The sequence below is a fragment of the Eublepharis macularius genome, chromosome 8, assembly GCF_028583425.1.
Source record: "Eublepharis macularius isolate TG4126 chromosome 8, MPM_Emac_v1.0, whole genome shotgun sequence".
In the NCBI taxonomy this organism is placed as follows: domain Eukaryota; kingdom Metazoa; phylum Chordata; class Lepidosauria; order Squamata; family Eublepharidae; genus Eublepharis; species Eublepharis macularius.
In genome coordinates, this window is record NC_072797.1 from 777,253 (window position 1) to 800,525 (window position 23,273).

At 51.0% G+C, this 23,273-nt stretch overlaps 1 protein-coding gene across 1 annotated transcript; it reads left to right on the forward strand.

The window, feature by feature from the left end:
• Positions 1 to 556: 556 nt before the first annotated feature.
• Positions 557 to 23,045, forward strand: CD72 (CD72 molecule). The gene is made up of 8 exons (XM_054987365.1): positions 557 to 680; positions 762 to 851; positions 3,045 to 3,134; positions 3,327 to 3,620; positions 4,410 to 4,555; positions 5,892 to 5,983; positions 11,159 to 11,342; positions 22,763 to 23,045. The coding sequence occupies exons 1-7, from the start codon at positions 602 to 604 to the stop codon at positions 11,286 to 11,288; spliced, it is 921 nt and encodes a 306-aa protein (XP_054843340.1). The 5' UTR covers positions 557 to 601; the 3' UTR covers positions 11,289 to 11,342; positions 22,763 to 23,045.
• Positions 23,046 to 23,273: the final 228 nt, after the last annotated feature.

Consider the following 23,273-nt stretch of genomic DNA (forward strand, 5'->3'; position numbering starts at 1 on the left):
ATCAGCTATAACGATCTCTCCATCTCAACTCCTGTCTGCAATATGAGTAAATAATGCCGGATAGATTATTTCTTCCTGCTTAGAACAGGGAGCATTTGCGGGACTGTTTGATTACAAAATCTGAAATCCCCCCGCCTCACTTTCCCCAAATGAGACAGCTCGTGCTTTCCCTTCAGTTTTACTTCTCCTTTTCGGGGAGCCGAGAGGGTAGAGGACGCCATGAAGTCACTCCCCCAACATCTCTGTGCTGTTGCCTTCTCTGATGCAAATAATCTCCTAACACAGCCAGGAGATCGCTGCTTTGGCCTCTGGCTGACCTTCCCTAGTGGGTGGCCCCATGTCGTGTAAGGGTGCCCTGAGACCCCATGACTGAGGAGCCAGAGGAGGCACCCCCCCCCCCCGAAGTGTGCCCTGGTTGCTTGTGGGCCCAGCAGATGGGGTGGGTGAGTGGGCGGAGGCCTTGGTTCTTGCTCGGCTGATTCTATCTGCTCGTGACAAATGTCTGCTTATCAATCACCCATGGCAACCACATCCTTCCTGCAAAAAGCGCAGACTTCTCAGCGAGTGAGGTGCCTTCTCTAGAAGACAGCAGCACCCCAAGATGTCGCAGGGGGTGACCTACGCTGACCTGCGGTTTGTGAAGACCCCTCTGGAGAACACCCCCCAGGCTCTGCCGGAAGGTACAGAAAGAGACCCCCCCAGGCTTCTAGGCATCCCTTCGACTGCCCTCCTAATATTGCTCCCCCCATCTGCTTCCCTAGGGTCTGGTGATGGAGACCTCACCTACGAGAACATCCAGGCAGCCAAGCCTCAGGGAGCGAACACCCTGGGCAGTGCCACACAACACAAAGGTGAGCACCTGGCCCCACCCCAGGGAAGGGAAGAGGAGCTGCTGCCCGCCTAACCCACTGTAAGGTCCCTACACCTTCTCCAGAGAAGTGGAGGGGGGGTCACCGATTGTCCCAAGGGCACCAGTTTGGCTATTCACTCTGTGCCCTCGGAGTCTTTCTACGTGGGTCATTGCGGAGCAGCCATACAGCTTGTGGCATAAACCAGGAGGGAAATGGCCCCCAAATCTCACTGCTCTGAGCCTTGGTTTGCGCAGCCCTCACAGCAAGCCAATGCTCAGTGAAGATGCAGAAGTGAATGTGGCTCTTTGCCCGTTATGATAGACCAACTTCCCGTTATTACCCCTCCTGTGGATCTGTTTTCTCCTTGTGGGATTTCCCCGTCAGCCTTGGCACAGGCAGCCACACCCACTGCCCAATGGGCGGGACGAGGGGAGAGGCCCAGAGGGGTGTGCAGCACCCACAATTGACTTCAGGGCGTTTTCATGGTTTATCCTCCTTTTTATAATAATAACAACTGCACTTACATACCGCTCTTCTAGACAGATGAGTGCCTCACCCAGAGCAGAGACCAAGGTCAGTGTTCTTATTCTCCCCGCAATGCAGCTGGGGAGCTGGGCTGAGAGGAGGGGCTCGCCCAAGGCTGCCTACCGAGCTCAGGGCAGCGGTGGGATCTGAACCAGCAGAGGGCTGATTCGCAACATAATGGCCGATGTACTCATTTTTCTGAATTCTCAGCTGTCAAGGGGGAAAGACATATTTCCACAACAAAAAGGGCTAGAGACTTAATTTTTAAAAAAACTGGACACAGATGAGGCCTGACTAGAGCAGAGTAGGGTGCAGCGATCGCCACTCAGGACTGGGATGCTCAGCTTCCATTAACACAGCCCCAAATTATGACACGGAGTATTGTGCCACCGGGGGTGGGGGGGGAAGCATCCCTTTCAAAACAAACATGTGGAAACCGAGAGTCCCCTTGCCTGTTCTAAAGCAGCTTTAACCACTAAACCAAAGGACTGAATTGAGATGATTTTTCTCTTTTATAATCTAGCTCTGACTGAAGAGAGGCCAGAAGTTTATGTATTCCAGATGTCGTAAAAACTTTGTACCGCTGCCCAAAATGTTATCTTCTAAGATTGTTATTTAAAATCAGTCTAATCACTCTTGAAATGATTAAATATAAAAGGATTACAATGATACAAAAACCAGTAGCATAGGTCAGTGACATTAGAAATAGAAAAGCATACATGTCCTCTCTTATCCAATCTTAAATTTAAAAGATAAAATACAATTTCTAAGATTCTCACCAAAGTGCTTTCAGAAAGACTAGGCAGTGTCAGGCAGCCCCGATCTGAGAGAGTCAGGGTTCCTTAGGGTACAGCCACCTTATACATGTCCAATTAGATGAACTGCACATTGCTGTATTAAAACCATCTAATTTTTAAAAAGATATTTGTCTATTGACTGACTGATTGATTGATTGATTGATTGATTGAATGATTGTCTGCCTTTCTCACTGCAACCCAAAGCAGAGTAGACAGGGCAAGTGAAATACAGTATAATTAACGTCTTGGTCATGCTTGATGCAGACAGCTCTGAACACTGGCTGCTGTTTTCCTGAGAATAATTGTTTCAGAATGGTGTTCGGTTCATTCCACGGTTTCTGAGACTTAGTACGGGCATAAAGACATCTATTCACAATCTGTCTTTCTCAAGGATGGGACAATAAGCCATGGGACAGGATGGGACATAAGGATGGGACAGCAAGAAACAAATCCATTGCCTCTGGGCAGCTGCCTCGCCAGTCACAAGACTACAAGAGCCAGTGATTAATGTACTGACTAGGATTTGGGAGAACCAGGTTCAAATCCCCCTCTGCCATGGAAACTTGCTGGGTGACCCTAGGCCAGTCAGATACTCTCGGCCTAGCCTACCTCACAGGATTGTTGTGAGGATAAAATGTGGAGGAACATTTATGTCAGTCACCTTGGGTCTCCATGGGGGAGAAAGGCGGGGTATAAATGAAGTAAATAAAGTAATAACAATAACAATACAATCCTGGGATCCTTTTCACACCGGCTACTGTGTGCTTGCCTACCGGCAAGGGTGAGATCAGGCTTGGAAAGCAGTGGAAGCGCGTAGGAAGGCCGGTGAGTCTGTGGAGTGCAGGACTGAACCCATCGTTTCTTCTTGCAGAGCCAAACAAGCCATTCTGGCCCGTAGCCGCGGGGCTGCTGGGAGTGTCTCTCTTTCTCCTGGCTACTACCATCGGATTTGGCGTACAATGTAAGGGTACCAAATGTGCACACACACCCCCACTCACGAGGGCTGGGTGATCCACAGTAGTGGGAAGGATCCCCCCCCCAAGCAATGGTCTCCAGCATCAGGAGGGGCTTTAGACCGAGGGAGGGGCAATGTGAGGGCCTGCAGGGGCAGTGGGGCGGGCACACAGCCCCCACGCTCACAGGATCTTTGCAGATGGGCAGGCCGCCCAGCGCCTTCACGAAGCCTCGGAGGCTTTTGCCACAGAGAACAGGAGCCTGGCACAGAGAATCGATGCCCAGGAGCGGCGGCTGCTGCAGACACAAAGGTGGCTGGAGGAGGCTGAGGCCGAACTCAACCAGAGCCAGATAGCCCTGCGAGAGAGCGGGCGGTTGGCGAACAGCACCTGGGGGCAGTTGCAAGAGAAGGAACAGGCGCTGGCCACAGTGATCCGAGAGAGACAGGTGGCGGAAGAGGTGCTGAATGCAACGCTGGCCCAGGCTTGCACTGGTGAGCTCCCAAGCACGGCCGGCTTTTCCTGGGGTCTGGGAGCACCTCCCTTGAGCTGCCTCATTGCTCGTGGAGGGGGGACTTCAGAGGCGGTGGGGGGGGTGTTGTGGTTTAATGGAAAGTGCCATCAAGTGGGCAATTCTTGGTCTGAATTCTGCTGACTGGCATCGCACTCGGTACCATCCAAGGCCAAACTCCTCTGATGCAAGACGCATCCATGGGCATGTGTTATGTGGGTGTGGGGAGGTAATACCGCTCATTACTGAACTTCCGGAGGAAAGTGGCAGCCTGTTGCCAGGGCCCCCAAGCTACCCACTAGGAAGGGGCCATTTCCTGTTTTGACATATGAGGCTCAGGGCCCGGATCCTGTCATGCCTGGGTGGAGGTTCTTGAGAGCAGGACAAGACAAGGGGCCTCAGAGAAGAATGGACGAGACGAAGCACGGGCTCTGATTCAGAGACCTGCTCAGGGAGACACTCGTTTGCACCACAAATCAACACTGCTCCCCTCGTGGCTGGGTCCCACATCCTGATAGGGTGGACCTGAGCCACACCCCCATCAGGGCTGCAAATGTTGCCTTGCAAATGGTCATGCAACCAGCGTGTGGCTGATGTGACCCAGAGGCTGGTTTGAGGCAGCAACAACACGTGGGAGGTGACTGCAGCCTGGAGTTCAGGCCTGGCTGCAGCAGAAGAGGAAAGCAGGGTGCAGGAGCAGAAGGAGGCCGTCATGCGGAGGGACGCTGTCACCCCACCCCCCACCCCACTTGCCCTCTTGTGTCTTCTGCAGGCTGGTGCCCCAAGGAGTGGCTGCTGTATGGGGGCAAGTGTCTCTTCTTCTCTACCCAAAAGAAGACGTGGCAAGAAAGCAGGAGAGACTGCCAGAAGAAATCTGCCCAGCTGCTCATCCAACCAGAGGCTGCTGCAGCAATAACGGTACAGTGCAAACGGCCACAGCAAGCACAGAGGCAGATGACTGGGCAGGGTCTATGGTAGTCGCACGGAGGCAAGTGGAGGCTTGTTCACAGATCTCCTCCTGCTCTTTCGCAGCCAATGCTTTACGTGGCCCTTTCGTGGGCTGTCTCTGGGGCATCTGCGTGCCAGTCCCCACTGCTCAGAGCTTTAGCCACTCCTGCCACAGGTATTTGCTGCTGCCCAACGTGCTGGCGGCCTCTTCCAAAGGGGGCTGGAGCCTGACAGACTCACAGAGGGCAGATTTGACTCAGGCTGCCTCCTGGGCTTTGGTGGGCATTTCAAACTGCCCAAACTGGAATTGCTGGACAGTAAATCCTAAGGCAGGAATGGAAACAGAGGCTGACCCAAATATGGATGTGCATCCTGCACTGTGGTCATGGGAAGGCGAACCACAACAGGCTGAAGGCTCACTAGTTACTGAAGGTCCTCGATTAATGACCTGCAACACCAGGCACTGGGCGGCGGAGGCTTTGCCGGGGCCTTCTGGGGTGCCCGGTGAGCATGCCTGAGGGCGGTGCGGTCCTGCGTCCCCTCTGCTTCTGCTTCTGCTTCTGAACAAGTCAGATACTTACTTGTTGGCAGGACTCAGAACCACAGTGGAGCTGACATGAAGAAAACGGGCTTCGCTGGGTGATGGAGGGGCTGGCCCCAAAGACAGTTGGGAAGCTTCAGCTGGTGAAAAAAAGTGGCCATGGGGGCTCCTACTGGAACCCTTTGTAACAAGCACACAAAACCAACAGCCACACTGGCACCCACTTTGCATCTTCAGCCCACCCTCAGCTACTGCCTTTCATCTTCAAAACCTCAAGGGCGTCCAAAATAACTGAAGGACCTTCTTCTCCCACATCCACCCTCTCCAGGTTCTCAGATCGATGGAGAAGGCAGGAACCCCACATCTGCCGTGGGATTGGTGGTGGGGGGCTTATGGGAGGGGCTGTTCGGATGCTTCCCCCGGACTGGGGAATTCCCTCCCTGAGCAGTGTGGCTGGCACCATCTGCACAGGTCTTTCCCAGAGAACAGGAGGCATCTTTGGGTTGAGTGGCCGGCTGAGGGCACAGGCCTGCCTGTTATCTGTATCCGTTATCTGGGTGGCTTTTATTGTGGCACTTTCGCACTTTAAATGCTTTTAGGGTGGATGTGAGTGGACAGCGGGGGGTGGGGCATAAAGGTAGAGTAATATATATATTAGCCAACTTTTAATAATTAATCTTTTAAATAATATGATATATGATACACACACACACACATATATATTCCAAACATTTACCCAGTTTGGCACTTTCTTTTTTACCCTAGAGACTTTTGGAATCAAATACATACTGGACTGGAGATTACAAAATATGGTCTGAAGAGGAGGGGAGATGGGTTGATGGCTCACACTATGAAGGGTAAGTGCAGGAGATAAACGGCACGTGTCTCACCTCCACAAGACTTTGCAGGTTGGGGTTAGGATCGGCATGATCCCAGTGGTTCCGCCACACCACCTGCACCTTTCACTGTGTCAGAACCAAATCCTGACCTTCTAGAGTCGTCGATTTGTATTTGCCCACAAGATCTCAGCCAAAGGGCATTCCCAGCCCTGCTAGTTCAGGTCAGACTGAATTTCTACAAGCAAAACACAAGCTCAGCAATCCCTCCTGGAGGACCCCTCTGGCCCATACAGCTAGTGTGGCGCAGTGGACTGAGGGTCTGACTAGGATCCAGAAGCAACTGCAAAATAACAACAGGAAAGGCTTCCTCTAACAAGTAACGACACCGAAGGGAGCCGACGAGGCTCGAGGGAGCACGTCCAAAAAGCAGCAGACACCAATTTATGAACCGTGCGAATTATATTATAGGTGAGAAATTAAGTGCTGTGTATATCATAACAAAACATTCAATCACATCCGCACAATTAAGTTCAATTCCGAAGACAGGACAGAGCTGCAGGCTGATTGCAAGGGGTGGAAAAATCAGCAAGAGAATCAAGGCAGCGCCGCCAGCGGCTTGCAAATTCAAAGGTTTGGCTCCAAAGTTGATAAATTAGGCAACGAGCCGTGCCAGCCTCAGTTCTTCACTCGTTTCAAAGGAATTCTCCTTCTTCAGGCCATTAATATTCTAAAAAATAAACCGCAATACAGTAAAACCACGAAAACCCGGTTACAATACATTATACATGGATATTTTCCAAATTATCAACTTACAATAGTTGCTCATCGAATTCAAATGCCCAAACTTCAATTGTAGCAAAGCATCATCCCGAGCTGGGAAGGGTTAGGGTTATCTTCCCATTCCCAGTTATATGAGTTGACTTAATAAACTTCATTAGTCATTTAAAGGCACCACACATTTCACAATAACTCCCTAAGTTAGGAACCATGTACAAACTATTAACATTTACAAACACGTTCCAATTGGGTTTACAACACGTAAGGAACAGATGTATAAGAATAAATAGTAATAAATAATATTTATTACAAACATTAAAATAATACGGGCAATTTATTACAAACATTAAAATGGTTTGAACAAATCTGATTGCATTTAAACCCGGCAAACTGCTCTTCTTATGTTTAAAAAGAAGCATTATCCTCCCTGTAAGGGGTGTTGTAAGAGGACCCAAAGTGTGTCTTGCCTAGAAATGTTAGCCTCTCACATATCCAACCCATCCCGTGGGGTAATTAAACTCATAAGAAAGGGGAATAGTCCAACTCGTTGTTAAGACCGCGAGGACACATGGTCTGGAGGCGAAAAATCCATCGTGCCTCCGCCTGCAGTAAAAAACGATTTGCATGGCCCGGCTTATCTATTATTTCCAGGACCGAAAAATTTAATTCCTTCTCATTTTGATGGTAATCCCCAAAGTGTTGGGTAAGGGGGGCCTCGAGGTTGCCAGTTCTTAATTTTGACAAGTGCTCCTGAATCCTAAGTCGGAGCGGCCGCGAGGTACAGCCCACATATAGCAATTTACATGCACACTGAATAAGGTATAAGGTATACTACATTGGCAGTGGAGCAAGTCGAAAACCCTTTGGAGAACAAGGGAATACCGCAGGTAGGATGGATGATGGTATGGAAGTTGGTACTTAGAGCGCACACATTGCAGTGGCCACACGGGAAATGACTCTGTGGGACATTGCTAGTACCACTCCGATCTCTGAGGTCTGAATGTACCAGGACATCCTTAAAGCTCCTCGTTTTTCTAAATCCAATCTGAGGAGGATGTGTACATCCGGAGATATCTAATAGTACATGCCAATTTCGTCATGATCTCTGAGATTTTCCCTGAAAGGGGAGAGAAATCTATAGCCCACGTAATCCCATCATTTAAGTGGGTTTTGCGCTCCCTGTATGTTAATAAATCTCTCCGGGGAATAGACTCAGCTCTATGTCTAGCCTGCTGGATTACCTATAATTCGCACGGTTCATAAATTGGTGTCTGCTGCTTTTTGGACGTGCTCCCTCGAGCCTCGTCAGCTCCCTTCGGTGTCGTTACTTGTTAGAGGAAGCCTTTCCTGTTGTTATTTTTGGGATCCAGAAAAGCCAGGTTCGAATCCCCACTCCACCATGAAGGCTCACTGGGTGACCTGGGTTGAGTCAGACATTCTCATTCCAACCTACCTCACAGGGCTGTTGCTGTGAGGATAAAATGGAGAACAATGTAATCTCCTTTGGGTCCCCATTAGTGAGGAAGGTGACATTCAAATGAAGTAAATAAAAAAAACCCTGGTTGCTCACCTGCAGCTGATGTTCTTCAGGTCTTTCGTTTCCTATGATGCACCTTCTGCAGCAGCAGCTTTGGAATTTTCTGGCATTCTAGCCATGAACTGCCACCACTGAGGGAGGAGGGCGAGCGGGGATTGGACTGAAAGAGCGCCAGCGAGCAACTGTTTCTTCACTGCCTCAGCGCAGGCCCACAAACGGGTGACTGGCAAGGCAATGAGCCTGGAGATGGGTCAAGGCCACGGCAGCAGCAGCAGACCAACCCCCGGGCACTCTGTCCAAATGATGCTTCCGCTCCAGCCTGGAGGGAGGACAAACAGCTGGACTTGAAAGTCAAGGAAAGTGCCAAGGCCACAGCCCCCCTTGACTTCCAGCAGTGGGGCTGTTTACTTTACTTTACTTTAATTGAATTTTTATACCGCCCATCTCCCGAAGGACTCAGGGCGGTGTACAGCAAAAGTAAAACATACAAATATAAAACAATAAGAATATAAAATATAAACATATTAAATAATTTAACTCAAAACAAGACAATTCAATTAAAACACATTTAGGCCAGCCCCGCTTGTTGGAATAATAATGTCTTAAGGGCACGGTGAAAGGTGTGTAGGTCAGGGACCATACGTATCTCAGTTGTTTGAGCAAACAACTGAGTACAATTTAAGTTCCAACCACAGGTCCTTGTAGATTTTCTGTGGCAAAGAATATTGACTCAGACTTGGCTGAGTGGACGTGACAACACCTGTGAGGAAGTGGCTGCTTAGCCAGTTGGCAGCATAACATGGTGGCAGCCGTACCCACTTCGGTAAACCTTCAGATGAGGCCTGCTCTGTGGACACAGGAACAAGTTGGGGGCGGTTTAGGTAGAAGGCCAAGGCTGCCTCGGCAGTGGGGGAAAACGGGGAGTGCTGACGTACCAGATATCTCACTAAAGATGTTTCCACACGGGCTTTTTGCCCTGGGCTCCGTACTGTTGTCATGGAGCAGGGTTTTTTCATGCACCTCCCACTTTCTCCAAACATTCCCAAACCTGGGCTGATTCCACATGAGGGGTCAGTCTGTGGCGGTCTTGTTGCCAGCACAATTGTTGCTCGATTTGCACTTGCAACAGAGATCCCACACAGGTGGCATGAGGGGGGATCCTCCCCCCCACACCAGCCCCTAGCTGTGGTTTCCTTTTTATGCAAGGTGAGGATTATATCCCTACTGCTGTCATGCCTCCATCATGGTTTTCCACCTATGGTTAACTAAAAATCGGTGCATGTAGCATTGTTTAAGAATAACATAATGCCTACGCTAAAAAACCCCAAACAGGCATTTGCACAGTGCTGCCCCAGAGTAAAGCAATTCTTGAATAATGCTGATTTCTGGATGGTGCTGGCCAGAGAGATTGTGGTGATCGACACTGGAAAGACTAATTGCCCCCTACTGCTTGGGAGGGGGGCTATGAGCTTTCCAAATGCCACCTGAGACAGCAGAGGAAAACACTCGCTGCTTGTATCGTTGTAATGTAGTTACAGGGTTGCCGGCCTCCAGGTGGTGGCTGGAGAGCTCCTGGAACGACAACTGATCTCCAGGCCACAGAGATCAGTTCCCCTGGAGAAAACGGGTGTCTTGGAGGGTGGACTCCATCGCACTATACCCTGCTGTGGTCGTTTTCCTCCCCAAACCTTCAGGCTTCATGCCCCAAGTCTCCAGGAATTTCCCAACTCAGAGCTGGCAACCCTATGCCCTTCCCACCCTCCCAATTAAAAAAAAAATCTCTTATTTTGTTGTTGTCAGCAATGACACCCAAACAGTTCACTGTGAAAATGCAGGCGAAGGGGACATTTTCTTCCATTCAAACACAGGTTGCACCTCCCCTTCCTGACATACGAAAAACATCACCCCAAGACTGCGTACTGGGAAAGGTCTTTTCTCCAGGCTTTTTTTAAAAAGTGGCGTTTTTAGCAGAAAACCCAGGCTGGTCATGATTTGTGCAGCATGGGGGACCACATTGTGTGGAAGCAGAAAGAATGGCGCACAGTCAAGAGTTGCTGAAACGGAGAAAAACCTCCGTGTGGAATCAGTTTTGGGAAAGTTCACAACAAAGCCTGGGTGGCAGCTGGAGGGGCGGAGTTTGCATTTTCCTGGCCCCACCCACAGAGCAGCCATTTCCCCTGACTCTGTCCTCACAAGGGCCATTTCCTCCCTCTGCTAGGGGGGGTGGGGGGGAAGCTATCTTTTTAATATTGACAACTGAATATCATGATAAAGTTCTAACGACGGGTGTTATCAGGTCCTCTGAACTCCCAGCATTCTCTCTCTCTTCCCCCCCCCCCCAGCTAAGTCTCTAGCCCCTTTTGCTGCAGGGATATAAAGGGAAAGGTGCACCTCCATAATAAAAGGAGCTGGAGGATTTGAAAAAGGATGCTGAGAATTCAAAGAACCTGATACACCAATAGTTACATTATATTTATATACTGATATTTAATTGCCCATTTAAAAAAACTGAAAATGCCCCAGCAGCCCAGGGAAGGGGGTATAGCCCTGCCAGGGACTGGGCAGCAGGGAACCTGTTGGGAATCCTCCTGTGAGGAAGCCCCGTTGTTGCTCCACTGTATTGGCAGCTGCAGCAGCCACGGGGAACCACACGAGCCTGTCCCCGCCTGGGACCCCGCCCCCCCGCCCGAAGCCTTGATGCTGCGCACCGGGTCTTTCCCGCGCTGCTTCGCTGCTGGGCGGTGCAGAGAGACCCCTGCCCCCAGCTCCTCTCACCGGGTAGAGGCTGCAGAGTGCCAGTGTGGGACGCAGGATAAACAGCTTGGAGGGGGGATTTTGGCCTCTTTCTCCCTCCATAACATTTTGCGTTGCTTCCACAGAACTGGCTGGCATGACATATGTGCAACACTGAAGAAAGGCCAACGGGCATCAGCCTACTGCACTGAGAAGCACCAATACATCTGTGAGATGCCACCCAGGCCTAGGCAGCCTGCCCCCCTTCTGGGATAGTTGGCACGAGACCTGGAGGCCGCCTCTCTGGCAGGAAGCCCCTGAGATGCCCGTGTAAGTACGAAGCCCCCCCCCCCCAAGGCCCGGCTGAGAGCTCTTGTCAACCTCCCCACCCCACCGCCTGCATTCAGGCCTCTGGCCGTGACCAGGTTTTAAGGGGCACGCCTGGCCTGTACTTTTTCCACTGCAGCTCCCACTCTGCGGAAGGGGCTCCCCAAGGAGGTGAGGAAAGCACCACCCTTGGGACTCTTTAGGCAGCAGGTCAGCAGGGCTGGGATTATTGGCGGCTGAGGTTTTAGTCCACGCATTGTAAGCTCCCTTGAACCACGTGGAGAGGTTTCCGTGAGCAAACTGAAGTAAGGGGGATCAGAAGCGCTGCCTGAACTACGTCCACAAGGCAAGGAGGGTTTCTCCCCCCCCCACCCATGAAGAGGCAAGGGACTTGGGGGCGGAGCTTCTGCTCATGGGCGTGTCCTGGCACTTGCTCTGTCTCTTCCCCTTCCACACCTGCCTCTCAATGGCTCTGCACTGGCTCTTGTTGTGTGTGTGTGCTTGTCACAGCCTGCAGGGCCATTGGCAGCCCGTTACACTTTTTCTTCCCGTGGGTGCTCTAGCACCCCGTCACCTTACAACCAGGACCCCTCAGCCTGCAGTGCCGCCCTGCACCTGGTCCAGGGAGAAACCCCCTGGTCGAGAAGTGGGTTCTGCCTGGCTCCAGCCACCTTGCAGCCTTCCCTCCCCCTCCTTTGCGGCAATCTGCACGCCACCGATAGCTGAAAGTTACTTCCCTGCTGCTCAAACTGGTCACGCAGAGGTTGCATCCGTGCAGCGACTGCCGATGGGCTAGCACGCCCAGTGACTTCACTTGCCACTAGACTGGGCCATGGGGGGGAGGTTGAGAGCCCCTCCTGGCTCCCCCTGGGCTCCATCTTGCGGCTCCAGCCCTCCCTAGCATTGGCATTGGCCTTGCAGAGGAGGGTTCATACACACACCAGCCCAGGACAGCTCGGAAGCTCCTTTGCCACGGCGCTGACAAGGCAGAAAGGCGAGAGAGAAATGCCATAAATGAACGGGTAGTAAGTAACAGGCTACCTTCAGCACGCAGCAGGCCTGGCCCACAGGCTCCCCCTGCCGCTGTCTTCCCTCCCCAGCTGGCTGCCGGCGTCCTCCTTTCTGTGGCTGGCAGCGCACGGAGCTGTATCCTGCTGAGCTGCAGCAGGTGGAGCGTTTTGTCCTCCATGGGGGCTGGCCTGGGTGGTGGCCCTGCATGGCAGCAGGAAGGTCCCAGACTGGGGATGTCCCAGCAACAGCAGCCAGAATCACCAGGGGGACCAGCCTGCCTGCCTGCCCCTTGCTGGACCTCAGGACCCATTTGCACGAGGCGCTGCAGGGCACCACCACACACACAGCACGAGGCACCTGGTTGGGGGATCCAGACCGCAGAGAGGAATGGCTGCAGCAGAGCCCCCTCCCCAGCTGCCCACCCAGCCCACCCTTGGCAGCACCACCGGAACCATCCGTGGAGACAGCCCAGCTGGGCCTGCCTGCTTCCTTGGACCTCTGGCGGGTGGTGCCTTTGCAGGCCACCCCAGAGCTCCTCCCTCGGAGGAAAGGTGGTCTGTAAATGGCACCAGCAAAATCCTGCCAGTCCTGTTCACCAGGGCCTCTTCCCCAGATTAACCCACCCCCACCCCCCTACTCTAATGAACCTCTGACCAGCTAGGCGGGCATGAGGATGGCACATTGGGAGCCCAGCTGGCGAGGACGCTGGCGGCCTGTCTATCTGAGAGCACCCCAGAAGGGAAGGCCCCCCGTTTCCCTCCCCTCTTCTTCTCTAAGGCTGTGCAGCACCCAATCAGCAAGGCACAAAACTGCACTTCTCCTGAGGCTGTGGAAGAAGAAATGGACCCGGCTGCTGAATATTTGTTTGTTTGCTTTATTTATAGTCTGCCTTTCTCACTGAGATTCAAGGCGGATTACACAGAAAAAGTCAATACGGACATTGTCTGGGACATTCAATGAGCAATAGAATGGGAGAAATTTGAAAAGAGGCAGAAATCTGATTCAGGGCTGAAAACAGTGCTGAGAAAAAACATAAGCAAATTGACAGGACATCTTAAACGATGCAGAAGTATCCAGTAGAATAGTCTGCAGTCCCTACTCCCGTACCAAAGCATCTCTCGGAACCATTTCCTTACAGCTCAGTCCGATTTACCTGTGCAAAAAAGCCCTCCTGAGTAACTCAGTTTTGTGGCAAGCTACGAGAGCCGGGGCTTGCCTGGCCTCCTCAGTCAGGCTGTTCCATGAGGGGGGGGCTACCTCAGAGGGAGAGCGCGCGTATGGGGGCAGCTGTTGGTTTTGCCCATTTGCAGGGTGGCCCCTGCAGAAGGCCCCGTTCGAATGAGTGAAGCTGCAGGAGTGGGGCATGGGGAGAGAGGCGGACCCACAGGTATGAGGGGCCAAGGCCATGTAGGGCTGTGTGCGCGATAGGCCAAACCTTGAATTGAGCCCCATAGCTGCATTGTAGTCAGTGGAGTGACTGCAGAATGTGCACGCCCCACTTCACTCTTGATAATAATCGGCCTGTGGCCATCTGTACCCACTGGAGCCTCCAAGCTGACTTTGAGGGGAGACCTATGTGGGGTGCATTGCAGTTGTCGTCTTGGTGTTACCACCGACATGGTGTGTCTGTCCAAACTAGCTCCGCCGACCATACACAGGGAGCTGGGGAGGAGGAGTGAATATCCTCCTCGGAGTCCTTGAACTTCTGCGGGCTCCTGGTGCAAACCATAGCTGGCATTGACTGTCTGCTCCGTATGTTGGGGACTAAGGATAGATGAGATATTCTGGTGGTTTATCACCCACCTAGTTCCCCAATGGGCACCCTCTCTGAATTGGCAGAGGTGCTTTCAGATGTGGTGCTGGTGACGCCGAGACCAATAGGTGACTTCAACAGCCATGCTGAAGGCTCTTCAGGGGGCTGGCCCAGGACTTCATAGCCTCTTTGGCTGCCCTGGGCCTTTCTCAAATCCTGACAGGTCCACCATGTGGAAGAGGCCACATCTCAAGCCTTTGAGGGAAGGTTTGGTTTCAGGGGTGGAGATTTGGCCTGAACCATGGTGTGACCACTATCTACTCAGGTAAAGGTAAAGGTAGTCCCCCGTGCAAGAACCGAGTCATTACTGACCCATGGGGAGATGTTACATCACGACGTTTTCTTGGCAGACTTTTTGTTACGGGCTGGTTTGCCATTGCCTTCCCCAGTCATCTACACTTTACCCCCAGGAAACTGGGCACTCATTTTACTGACCTCGGAAGGATGGAAGGCTGAGTCAACCTCGAGCCGTCTACCTGAACCCAGCTTCTGGCAGGACCGAACTCAGGTCATGAGCAGAGCTTGGGCTGCAGTACTGAAGCTTGCCACTCTGCACCACGGGGCTTTATGTACACAGGGCAAGGCTGAATTGGCCCTAACCCCTGCTGGAAAGGGAGCCCAATTAATACGGCCCTCCCACAGCAGCTCTCGGCTCCTGCTGGATTCCAGAACACGCTCGGGGATTTTAGGATTCCAAACATGCGCCCTGTTGAGGCCTCAGCTGCTTGAAGCCATCTACAAGGTTGCCTCTGTCAACCTCTTCCACCCTTGGGGTGGACCCCTGCCCCCATTCACCTCAGAGCTGGGAGATGTGAAGAGGGCCCAGACACATCGAGATGGACGCTGGCAGAGTCCATTGGAAGACCTCTAAAGTGGCGGTGGCAAAAAGAAAGGTGGCTTCTCTGCTCCTGTCGCACCAGCAGCCAGTTCATGACGACCGTCCCAACTGTTCAAGGCAGCTCAGCCTCTGCCGACTCCTAAATCTGAGGCTTTAGTTTCTCAGGAACAGACAATTAGTTGTGAGTAGATCCAGAGGAGTTAGCTGTGTGAGTCTGCAGTCAACCTGGCGATTCCAGGTGGCACAGAATGCCGCAGCTCACTTACTATCTGGGGCTAGGCAGAGCACGCAGAGGACTCCCGTCCTGCAGTCACTCCACTGGCTGCCCATCAGTTATTGGGCTCAGTTCAAGATACTGGGCTCATCACACACACAGCCCTTCATGGCCTTGGTCCCTGGCACTGCAGGGCCACCGCTCCCCCTTTGCAGGTGCCACCCCACAAACGGGCACTGCCCACACAAGGGCATTCTTTGTTGTGGCCCCCACCGTACGCAACGGCCTGCCTGATGTGGTCAGGAAGGCTCCCTCCCTCCGGGCACTGTGTAAAAATGAATGGTTTAGAAGGGCTTTTTCACACAGAGGAGAGGGCCCTGCTGTAAGGAAATGGTTGAGAGAGAGACTTTGGTAAAGGGATCGAGGCTCTAGGCCATACTGCTGTGAATAGTACGCACAGGGGGGGGGGTTCTAGGGAAAGAGGTGGGGGAACTCTCACCTGGGCCTGTCAAAACAAGCACGCATGAGCGCTCCCAGGACTGCACGATGACGTCACTTCCGGGAAGTGACGTCATCACGCAGGCCATGGCCGCACGGGAGTGCTCCTGTGCTCCATGGGGGGAGGGTCCGATTCGGCCCGGATAAGGCGAGCACTCTCTCATCTGTCGTGGCTGGATCCGGGACATTTCAGACCCAAGTTGAGCCAAAATGGCCCAGATCAGTCTGGAACAGGTTGCTGCCGCACGGGAGAGCACTCCCCCACCCGGCAGTGGCCTGAACCTGAACCAAATTGCCAAATAAGACCAACACAGCCATGTTTAACTTCAAAAGGGGTAACTTTTCTGAGATGAGGGGGTACGTGAAGAAGAAACTGAAAGGGAAAGTAAAAAAGGTCAAAACACTTGGGGAATCTTGGAGACTATTTAAAACTACAATCCTGGAAGCTCAAATTAAATATATACCGCTGGTTAGGAAAGGCACAAATAGGTTTAGGAAAAGGCCAGCATGGTTAACAAGCAATGTAATAGAAGCTGTAAAAGGTAAAAAGGATTCTTTTAGGCAGTGGAAAACTAGTCGGAGTGAGGTTGATAAAAAGGAGCATAAGCTGTGGCAAAAAAAGTGCAAGTCTGTGATCAGACAGGCAAAAAAGGAATATGAGGAGCATATTGCAAAGAACATAAAGAAAAACAATGAACAATTCTTTAAATATATTAGAAGTAGGAAACCAGCTAGGGAGGCAGTGGGGCCCTTGGATGACCAAGGCGTAAAAGGATTACTAAAGGGTGATAGGGAAATGGCCGAGAAGCTGAATGCGTTCTTTGCTTCTGTCTTCACTGTGGAAGATAAGAAGTGCATGCCCACTCCGGAAGCACTGACTTCCGGACTCTTCCATGAAGTGCACCCCCTCTGCACAGACCGGGAACTGGGAGATGTTTGCCACAACCAGAGAAACTATTTATTGTAATCTATTCACTGAATTACAGAACAAGAAGGAGAAGAAATTCTCAAAACTCCTGCCTGCAATAGAGAGCAAAAACACTTGGGATCCAAGCAACATCATCAATCTTTCCAGTTACAAGCTGAGCCCAGCAGAGGAATCAGTCCTCTCACGTGGACTATCCTTTTGCCCAGCCAGACCCACACAAACCATACAACTTTGTGGAGACCTGGAGGCCTATTTTAGACGCCTAAGACTCAAAGAATTCTTCAACTACTCTGCTGGACAAAACGACGAACAAAGCACTGAACAGACACCATCACAGCAGCCCCCACCCCCCCAACCCAGCAATACACAACCATCGTTACAAAACTCCAGGAAAAAGAATTCCACATGGACACCCCCTGAGGGCCGTAACTCCTCATTGGACTTTTACATTGAATGCTTCCGTAGACGTGCTCAGGCTGAGATAATTGACAAACAACAACACCTAAAGCAGAACCTCAGCCGTGGAGAAAGAGAGGCCATAAACAGCCTCCAAAATAATTCTGGCATCGTAATCAAGGAAGCTGACAAAGGCGGAGCAGTTGTCATCATGGATAAACAAAATTATATACAGGAAGCAGAAAGACAACTCTCCAACACAACATTCTATAAAATACTACCTTCTGACCCCACTGAACAATACAAAAGGGAACTCAATAAAATATTAAAAACACTCCCCATGGACATACAAGAATGCATCCATACGGACACACCCCAGGAACCACGACCAGGAAGATTCTACCTACTACCCAAGATCCACAAAGCGGGTAACCCAGGACGCCCAATTGTTGCAGGAAAATGCACCATCACAGTAGGAGTCTCGGGATACGTGGACTCTATCCTCAGGCCCTATGCCACCAGCACACCCAGCTATTTACGGGACACCACTGACTTCCTCAGGAAAATACAGCCCATTGACAACCGACCAGATGACACCATCCTAGCAACCATGGATGTGGAGGCCCTGTACACCAATATCCCACATGCAGATGGACTGCAAGCCATATGGAATATTATCCCGGACAAAACCACAGCACACCTCACCACTGAACTTTGTCACTTCGTACTCACTCACAATTACTTCGAATTTGGTGACAACTTATATCTACAGGTTAATGGCACAGCCATGGGCACACGCATGGCACCACAATATGCTAACATATTCATGGCGGACTTAGAGCAACGCTTCCTCAGCTCCCATCCACTGGAACCACTACTATACTTAAGATTTCTGGATGACATCTTCATCATTTGGACCCATGGGAAGGAAGCCCTTGAGAGATTTCATCAGGACTTCAATAACTTTCACCCTACTATCAACTTAAGCTTGGACCACTCTACACAACAGGTACACTTCCTGGACACCACTGCACAACTACATAATGGACGAATAAATACCACCTTATACCGGAAACCAACAAACCGATACTCATATCTACATGCCTCCAGCTTCCACCCTAAACATACCACTCGGTCTATTGTCTACAGCCAAGCCTTACGTTACAACCGTATCTGCTCCAATGCTCTCGACCGAGACTCACACTTAAGAGATTTACAACAAGCATTTTTGGGACTACAGTACCCACCAAATGAAGTGAAGAAACAAATTAACAGGGCCAGACTAGTACCCAGAAACAGTCTGCTCCAGGACAAACCTAAAGGAACTAACAACAGAACACCACTGGTTGTCACCTATAGCTCCCAGCTCAAACCCATCCAACGTATCATCAGTGAGCTACAACCCATCCTGGAAAATGATACCTCTCTCTCAGAAGCCCTGGGTGGAAGACCTTTCCTTGCCTACAGACAGCCCCCCAATCTTAAACGACTTCTCACTTACAATCATGAATCGGCCAGCAGAGTCACCAGCACAGGTACCAAGCCCTGCAACAGACCCAGATGCCAGCTCTGCCCCTATATCTACCCAGGGAATACAATTACAGGACCCAATGGCATCAACTACACTGTCTCTGGCTCTTACAGCTGCTCATCCTCCAATCTGATATATGCCCTCATGTGCCAACAATGTCCCTCTGCTCTGTACATTGGACAAACCAGCCAACCTCTACGCAAAAGAATAAATGGACACAAATCAGACATTAGAAATGGAAACGTCCAGAAACCAGTGGGAGAACACTTCAATCTACCAGGACATTCCACCAAAGACTTAAAGGTCGCTGTGGTTCAACAGAAACCTTTCAAAAACAAAATCCAACGGGAGGCTGCTGAATTGGAATTCATATGCAAATTTGACTCTGTCAAGCGGGGACTGAATAGAGACTATGAATGGTTACCACAGGTAACAGATTCTCTTTACAGAGGCGTGATCTGGGGGAGCCCAGTGACGCCTGGTGTGAGCTTTCGGGGACCACAGTTCTCTTTGTGAGATGCAACTGGCAGGGAGAGCTGTGGTTACCGAAGGCTTATACTACATAGGAATTGGATACCTTCACTGCTACAAACTGACTGCACACCAAAAGGAAATGTTTACATTTCCAAGCAAAGGAATGTTTTGATTGCCTCTATGCTAATTGCATTCTGCCTTCTTGTGATTTATGCTCCCCTCCTTCCCCCTCTTTCCCCCTCCTCTTCTGTATCTGCCCAGTTTTGATCAGGCATCTGACGAAGAGAACTTGATTCTCGAAAGCTTATGCTATAATAAAATTGGTTAGGCTTAAAGGTGCTACTGGACTCTTTTTGATTTTGCTACTACAGACTAACACGGCTAACTCCTCTGGATCTATGACTTTGGGAGGGGTTTTGAAAGACCTGAGTCACATTGAGGTGACGAGAGAGGAGGTTATGCGACTGCTAGATAATTTAAAAACTGATAAATCACCGGGCCCAGATGGCATACATCCAAGAGTTCTGAAAGAACTCAAGTGTGAACTTGTAGATCTCCTCACAAAAATATGTAATCTGTCATTAAACTCTGCATCTGTTCCTGAGGACTGGAAGGTAGCTAATGTTGTCCCCATCTTTAAAAAAGGTTCCAGGGGAGATCCGGGAAATTACAGGCCAGTCAGCCTGACGTCAATACCGGGTAAGTTGGTGGAAACTATTATCAAAAATAAAATTAGTGGGCACATTGATGACCAAAAGCTGATGAGGAAAACTCAGCATGGGTTCTGTAAGGGAAGATCTTGTCTCACCAATCTGTTAGAGTTCTTTGAGGGAGTGAACAAACAAGTGGACAAGGGAGACCCGATAGATATTGTTTATCTTGACTTCCAGAAAGCTTTTGACAAAGTTCCTCATCAAAGGCTCCTAAGTAAGCTCAGTAGCTATGGGATAAAGGGCCAAGTCCTCTTGTGGATCGAAAACTGGCTAATTAATAGGAAACAGAGAGTGAGTATAAACGGGCACTTCTCACAGTGGAGGGTGGTGAGCAGTGGGGTGCCACAGGGGTCGGTATTGGATCCAATGCTTTTTAACTTGTTATTAATGATTTAGAATTGGGATTAAGCAGTGAAGTGGCTAAATTTGCAGATGACACGAAATTGTTCAGGGTGGTGAAAGCCGGAGAGGATTGTGAGGCGCTCCAAAGGGATCTGTCGAGGCTAGAAGAGTGGGCATCCATGTGGCAAATGAGGTTCAATGTAGCCAAGTGCAAAGTAATGCACATTGGAACCAAAAATCCAAAATATAAATACAAGTTGATGGGATCTGAACTGGCGGAGACTGACCAAGAGAGAGATCTTGGAGTCATGATAGATAACTCACTAAAAATGTCAGCACAGTGTGCGACTGCCATAAAAAAAGCTAATGCTATGCTAGGGGTTATTAGGAAAGGGATTGAAAACAAATCAGCCGGTATAATGCCTCTGTATAAATCGATGGTGAGGCCTCATTTGGAGTACTGTGTACAGTTCTGGTCGCCACACCTTAAAAAAGATATCATAGCACTGGAAAAAGTACAGAGAAGGGCAACTAAAATGATTAAAGGGTTGGAACACTTTCCCTATGAGGAAAGATTGAGGCGCTTGGGGCTCTTTAGCCTGGAGAAAAGACGACTGAGGGGAGACATGATAGAGGTTTACAAGATAATGCACGGGTTAGAGAAGGTAGAGAAAGATGTGTTTTTCTCCCTTTCTCACAATACAAGAACTCGTGGGCACTCTATGAAATTATTGAGCAGTCGGGTTAGAACAGATAGAAGAAAATACTACTTTACACAAAGGGTGATAAACACATGGAATTCGTTGCCACAGGAGGTGGTGGCAGCTACAAGCATGGCCAGCTTCAAGAGGGGACTGGACAAATATATGGAGCAGAGGTCCATCAGTGGCTATTAGCCACAGGAGATAGATGGTATTCTCTTTGTGGGGAGGTGGTGCTCTGTTGTCTTGGTGCTGGAAGGAAGGCAGTGGGAGAGCTTCTGGTGTCCTGGCCTCACTGACAGTCCTTTAGATGGCACTGGATTTATAGCCACTGTGTGTGACAGAATGTTGGACTGGATGGGCCACTGGCCTGATCCAACATGGCTTTGCTTATGTTCTTATGGCCATTTACAGCCCAATCCAGGCTGTTTTGGGCCCAAACTGGCTGCCCAAAGTGGCAGGATCGGCCTGGAACGTGCTGCTGCCACACAGGAGAGGTCTCCCCTGCCAGGCAGCGGCCCAATCTTGGCCATTTTGAGCCCGATCCTGGCCATTTGAGGCCTGAATTAGGCCCCAAATGGGCAAAAGGGGCCCAAAATGGCCAGGATTGGGCCACTGCGGGGCAGGGGAGTGTTGCTGGCCTGGTAGAGACCTGATCCTGGCCGTTCCGGGCCCAATGTTGGGCACTTTGGGCCTGATTGGGCCCAAAATGGCTGAAGGGGACCATAATGACTAGGATTAGGCTGCTGCGGGGCAGTGGACTCTTCCCCTGCCTGGTGGGGGCCCGTTGCTGGCCATTTTGGGCCTGAATTGGGCTGAAAATGGCCAGGATCAGGCCGCTGTCAGGTGAGGGAGTGTCCCCCTGCCAGGCAGAGGCCAGATCCTAGCCATTTTGGCCCTGATCCTGGCAATTCTGTGCCTGAAATAGGCCCCAAATGGCCAAAATGCCCGAGACAGCCCAGATTGGGGCCGAAACAGCCTGAATTAGCTGCTGCCGGGCATGGGAACCCTTCCCCTAAATGCACCCCAAACAGTTGAAACCACACTGAAACGATGCAGATCAGGGCCGAAACGGTGAGGATCGGGCTCGTGCCGGGCAGGGGAACCCTCCCCTGCCCAGCATCAGCTGGATCCAGGCTGTTTTGGGCACAATCTGGGCCCAAAGAGGCCCAAAATGGCCATTTTAAAAATACCCATGTGACAACAGTCACGTGGGTATTTTAAAAAGGTGCTGGAATGCCATTCCGGGGCATTCCAGCTCAAAAAAAGCCCTAATAGTATGTACTATATAAATTGAAATATAAATACTGTTTGTTGCTGTGCACTCCTACATTGTTTTAACACAACATGTTTAAAGGCTTCTGCTTTGTTTCAGCTCTGCCTGAGTTTTCTGCAGTCCAAATCCAACTGTGTAGTTGAGCAGATGTCCCACTCTGTCGATAGCATTGATTTACACTGTGTAATCTGCCTTGAGTCTGAGTGCGAAAGGGGGATTATAGATCACGCAAGTAAATAAACAAGTCCCCCTCCCCCTCACTGGCAGTTTTCAAGAGGAGGCTGGATGAATACTTGTCAGAGATGCTTTAGGCTGATCCTGCACTGGGAAGGGGGTTGGACTAGATGGTCTCTAAGGACCCTTCCAACTCTTATGATTCTATGAGTCAATACATAGGGCTAGTTTCAGAGAGGGTGGAGCATATTTCCCAGAGTGGGAAGGGCCCACCCAGCCACTCTCAGAGCACGAGGGCGAGGCAGGGTAGAGCCGATTGCAGACACGCTCGGGCTGTGGGCCAGCATCTGTGGGGCGCTTGGGGCAGTGCAGAGCGCCAGCGGGGCTCCTCCAACAGCACAGCGCAGCAACTTTTTGATTTAGCCGTCGGCACTAAGCCCACTAAACAAAACCTTTCCCACACGCTGAGCAGAGGCACTGTGCCTGACGACGATGACGATGATTTCTTCTGCAGACTGGAGGATCTCTGTTGATTAAGGGAAAGAACGGATTCTGACACTCCAGAGAGCTTTTCTTCGACCTCTCTCGGCTCTTTCAGCCTGCGGTGCCACCCACTCCGCTCCATGGGCCGCCCTCCGCACCGCCGTCTGTGTATGCTCACGCCATGCGGCAGCAGCATCTTCCCACACAGCTGAACAGAATAAATTCTGCAACCTGGACAGATGTGCATAATTTGGTCCTCCTGGGACGAACCAAACCTCCTCCTCCAAGACCTGGGAAACAGTTTAAACCCCACTGCAGCCTCTGGCAACTGAGCTGTTGACTGCCAGATGTGCTCCACCCGCCCAGGGAAAAACCCCAGGCAGGAAAGGCAGATGAAGCCCCTCCAAGGAGGGGGGCCTCCGTGCATCCCATCCTCTGCTAAGGGTACCTGTGACACAAGGGGGGAGGGAGGGGGGAGGGAGCCTCCAAGGCCCTGAGGGGCCCCCTCCCAGCCGACAGCCCGACGGGGCCTTGTAGCTGCC

Excerpts from the sequence above, each read along its gene's own strand:
- CD72 (XM_054987365.1), top strand. The coding sequence starts at position 602 with ATGTCGCAGGGGGTGACCTACGCTGACCTGCGGTTTGTGAAGACCCCT. Across the intron at positions 681-761 it reads CCCCCAGGCTCTGCCGGAAG|GGTCTGGTGATGGAGACCTC; the intron begins GTACAGAAAGAG and ends CTGCTTCCCTAG. Across the intron at positions 3,621-4,409 it reads GCTGGCCCAGGCTTGCACTG|GCTGGTGCCCCAAGGAGTGG; the intron begins GTGAGCTCCCAA and ends TGTCTTCTGCAG.